The sequence below is a fragment of the Piliocolobus tephrosceles genome, unplaced genomic scaffold (genome assembly GCF_002776525.5).
Source record: "Piliocolobus tephrosceles isolate RC106 unplaced genomic scaffold, ASM277652v3 unscaffolded_34048, whole genome shotgun sequence".
Taxonomy (NCBI): Eukaryota; Metazoa; Chordata; class Mammalia; order Primates; family Cercopithecidae; genus Piliocolobus; species Piliocolobus tephrosceles.
The window spans coordinates 1-4562 of NW_022317697.1; the positions used below are offsets into that span (position 1 = coordinate 1).

Genomic DNA, 4562 nt, shown 5'->3' on the forward strand with positions numbered 1-4562 from the left:
GAGGTGATCGTGGACAGGCCGCTGCAGGTTTTCCATGTGGACGTGGAAGTGAAGGACATCAACGACAACCCGCCCAGGTTCTCCGTAACAGAACAAAAGCTCTCGATACCTGAATCCAGACTGCTTGACTCTCGATTTCCACTAGAAGGCGCATCTGATGCGGATGTTGGAGAGAACGCATTGCTTACTTACGAACTCAGTCCAAATGAGTATTTTGTTCTTGATACTATAAACAAAAAAGACAAAGACAAATTCCCAGTGCTTGTTCTGCGGAAGCTGTTGGATCGTGAAGAAAATCCTCAGCTAAGGTTGTTATTGACAGCAACTGATGGAGGCAAACCTGAATTTACCGGATCTGTTTCTTTGCTGATCCTGGTGTTAGATGCCAATGATAACGCCCCTATCTTTGACAGACCGGTTTATGAAGTTAAGATGTATGAAAATCAAGTGAACCAAACATTAGTTATATGGCTCAACGCTTCTGATTCGGATGAAGGAATAAACAAGGAAATGATGTATTCATTTAGCACTTTGGTCCCACCCACGATAAGAAGGAAGTTTTGGATAAACGAAAGGACGGGAGAAATAAAAGTAAATGATGCTATTGACTTTGAGGACAGTAACACTTATGAAATTCATGTAGATGTTACAGATAAGGGAAACCCACCTATGGTTGGTCACTGCACAGTCCTAGTGGAACTACTGGATGAAAATGATAATTCACCTGAGGTGATTGTCACTTCTCTGTCTCTCCCAGTGAAAGAAGATGCTCAAGTGGGCGCCGTCATTGCCCTGATCAGCGTTTCTGACCATGATTCAGGAGCCAACGGACAGGTCACCTGCTCTCTGACGCCCCATGTCCCCTTCAAGCTGGTGTCCACCTACAAAAATTACTACTCGTTGGTGCTGGACAGCGCCCTGGACCGCGAGAGAGTGTCGGCCTATGAGCTGGTGGTGACCGCGCGGGACGGGGGCTCGCCTTCGCTGTGGGCCACGGCCAGCGTGTCTGTGGAGGTGGCCGACGTGAACGACAACGCGCCGACGTTCACGCAGTCCAAGTACACGGTGTTTGTGAAGGAGAACAACCCGCCGGGCTGCCATATCTTCACGGTGTCTGCGCAGGACGCGGACGCGCAGGAGAACGCGCTGGTGTCCTACTCGCTGGTGGAGCGGCGGGTGGGCGAGCGCGCGCTGTCGAGCTACGTGTCGGTGCACGCGGAGAGCGGCAAAGTGTACGCGCTGCAACCGCTGGACCACGAGGAGCTGGAGCTGCTGCAGTTCCAGGTGAGCGCGCGTGACGCTGGCGTGCCGCCTCTGGGCAGCAACGTGACGCTGCAGGTGTTCGTGCTGGACGAGAACGACAACGCTCCCGCGCTGCTGGCGTCTCCCGCTGGCAGCGCGGGAGGTGCAGTCAGTGAGCTGGTGCTAAGGTCTGTGGGTGCGGGTCACATAGTAGCGAAAGTGCGCGCAGTGGACGCTGACTCGGGATACAACGCGTGGCTGTCGTATGAATTGCAGTTGGCGGCGGTTGACACACGCATCCCGTTCCGCGTGGGGCTGTACACGGGCGAGATCAGTACGACGCGCACTCTAGATGAGGATGACTTGCCACGCCAGCGCCTATTGGTGCTGGTAAAGGACCACGGCGAACCGGCGCTGACGGCCACGGCCACTGTGCTTGTGTCGCTTGTGGAGGGTAGCCAGGCACCCAAGGCCTCGTCGCGGGCTTCAGCGGGCCTAGCGCCCGAGGTGGCCCTGGTGGACGTCAACGTGTACCTGATCATTGCCATCTGCGCGGTGTCCAGCTTGCTGGTGCTCACGCTGCTGCTGTACACTGCACTGCGGTGCTCGGCGGAGCCCACCGAGAGCGCATGTGGGCAGGTGAAGCCCACACTGATGTGCTCTAGCGCAGTGGGGAGCTGGCCTTACTCGCAGCAGAGGCAGCAGAGGGTGTGTTCTGGGGAGGGCCCGCCCCCGCCCCCGCCCCCGCCCCCGCCCAAGACAGACCTCATGGCCTTCAGCCCCAGCCTTCCACCGTGCCCAGTGGTAGATGTGGACGGGGAAGATCAGTCTATTGGAGGAGACCACTCTAGGAAGGTGGGTTATTACATTTTCATTTTCCTTTTGTGCTTTATGAATAATACTTTCTCTTACCGCATTTTCTCAAATATATATCAGAATATTTCATTTTTGTTTACGTTCCATTTATGCTTGAATATTTCTAGTGATACCTTTGTAATATAATTTATTCCAGGAGTTTTTGAATATTTTTATCCTACCCAGTGTGTCAGCCGTTGATTGGTACTTAAATTTTTAAAAATAATAATTCATTCTGAATACACTAATATTTTCCAATACAGATATGTGATATAGGTTGCAGTTCTGATTATTCACTTTCATAATTACTTTTTATCACAAGTATTCGTAAGGTTAGTACTTCATGTTATTTCATTTCCAATCTAAATTTTGATTTCATTGTATTTGCATTAACAAAAAATTTCACTAATCTGTATCTTTTAAGTGAAAATGTGTTTTCCCCCATGTGTAGAATATGTGTAGTGTACCATAGCTTATACTGCCACAGCATATTTCTATGTTCAGTGATTACAGCTTTTCCTTAATAGTGCAATAAGTAGGTGGGCAGTTCATTGGTAAAAACGTCTTTATCTTAGCAATTAAGTTAAATGCTTTGAATTTTAAAAATGTTTTCCATCTTTATTTTAGTTGTAGTGGTACCTGTGTCAGTGCGTATTATTCATTTAGCAGAAGAAAATGTGTGTTTCAGTTATTTACATAATTTTATCCAGTAGTTCTTCATTATCTGCTCCTTTATCAGTATTAGGCATTGCTTATGATATTCACGTATTAGCTCTTTCACTTTGAGGAAGGAGCCATGCTTATGCTTAAAAATGAAGAGAATTTGAACACTTTTAATTTTGAGATTGAAAATACTTTAGTACAGATTAATATTAAAAGTTTGAGGAGAAAATTAAATTAATGTTTTCTACTGATCTGATATATTGTATAGTTTAATAGTTTCTCTAGTCATCTTAAACAGGGTAGGGTTGGATGATATATACTCAGAAATGAAAGCTAATTTAGTTGCATAGTGTCAAAACTACACTATCAATTGTGTTTTCCTGAAATTGGTTGTTACATGATACCCATGATTTCATTTTTTAAAAAAGTTTATTAATTCTAGTGTTACCGAACACAAATGCCATGAATTTATCATCTTGCCCATGGCTCTTAGCAATTATTTTTTTCTTTCCCTTTCTCTTTGAGTATGGAGGTTGAATTTGTTACTCAGTACGTGCTTCACAAATGGCTTCAAGTAAAAGTTAAGACTATTGTTCAAGTTTAGGAGCATAAAAAAAAAAACCTGTGGCAAGAATTTAAGCATGGCATTTTTTCAGTGTTAATACTCTCCATGCCCTGTCTTCAGCTGTTAGAAATTATAGATGCTAAGTTAATGCAGAGTTTAGACATGTATTTGTTATTACATCAAATAGGTTTATAAAATATATACTTCCCCCTCTGATATTTGAAAAAAAAATCCTCCTGAATGTCTTATAATATAAAAAACTTAGTAAAAACTCATATCAATTGTAAAAGTCTCAGGTATACAGGTGCATTAATCTCTCCATCAATACTCATTTAAGGCCAGGCATGGTGGCTCACACCTGTAATCACAGCATTTTGGGAGGCAAGGTGGGAGGATTGCCTGAGGCTAGGAGTTCAAGACCAACCTGGGCAACATAGGGATACCTTGTACTGTGTGTGTGTGTATATATATATATATTTATATATGATGGGCTCTCCTTACATATATATATGTACTTATGTGTATATAAGCCAGGCATAGTGGTATATGCCTTTAGTCCCTACTGTAGTGCTACTTGGGTGGGTGAGGAGGGAGGATGGCTTGAGCCCAGGAGGTCGAGGCTGCAGTGACCCATGATTATGCCACTGCACTCCAGCCTGGATGACAAAGTGAGACCCTATTTCAAAAACTGAAAAAAGCAAAAGCAATAATAACATCAGTATCCTGCAAATACGATCTTTTTTCATATTAATTCACATGATAATACAGTTGGTGCAGTAGTACTTTATTTAGGATGTCCACATACAAGATAAAACTCTTCCTGGAATTCAGATTTGTAAGACAAACTCACCTTTGAAGAGATACTGATCACACACAAGAAAGTATAGGAAAGGAGTTGAAAGCTCACAAAGAAAAACATAAACAGGCCGGGCGCGGTGGCTCATGCCTGTAATTCCAGCACTTTGGGAGGCCGAGGCTGGTGGATCATGAGGTCAGGAGATGGAGACCATCCTGGCTAAAATGGTGAAACCCCGTTTCTACTGAACAATACAAAAAATTGGCTGGGTATGGTGGTGGGCGCCTGTAGTCCCAGCTACTCGGGAAGCTGAGGCAGGAGAATGGTGTGAACCCGGGAGGCAGAGCTTACAGTGAGCCGAGATCCGGCCACTGCACTCCAGCCTGGGCAACAGAGTGAGACTCCATCTCAAAAAAAAAAAAAAAAAAAAAAAAAAAAAAA

At 44.8% G+C, this 4562-nt stretch overlaps 1 protein-coding gene across 1 annotated transcript; it reads left to right on the forward strand.

Moving 5' to 3' along the window:
- Window positions 1–6: 6 nt before the first annotated feature.
- Window positions 7–2050, forward strand: LOC113222724 (protocadherin alpha-10-like; the record flags this gene model as incomplete). Its single annotated transcript, XM_026452347.1, is given in 2 exon segments — window positions 7–1950; window positions 1952–2050. Coding segments are annotated over 2 exon segments (2043 nt in total), but the record flags the coding sequence as incomplete, so codon positions are not given.
- Window positions 2051–4562: the final 2512 nt, after the last annotated feature.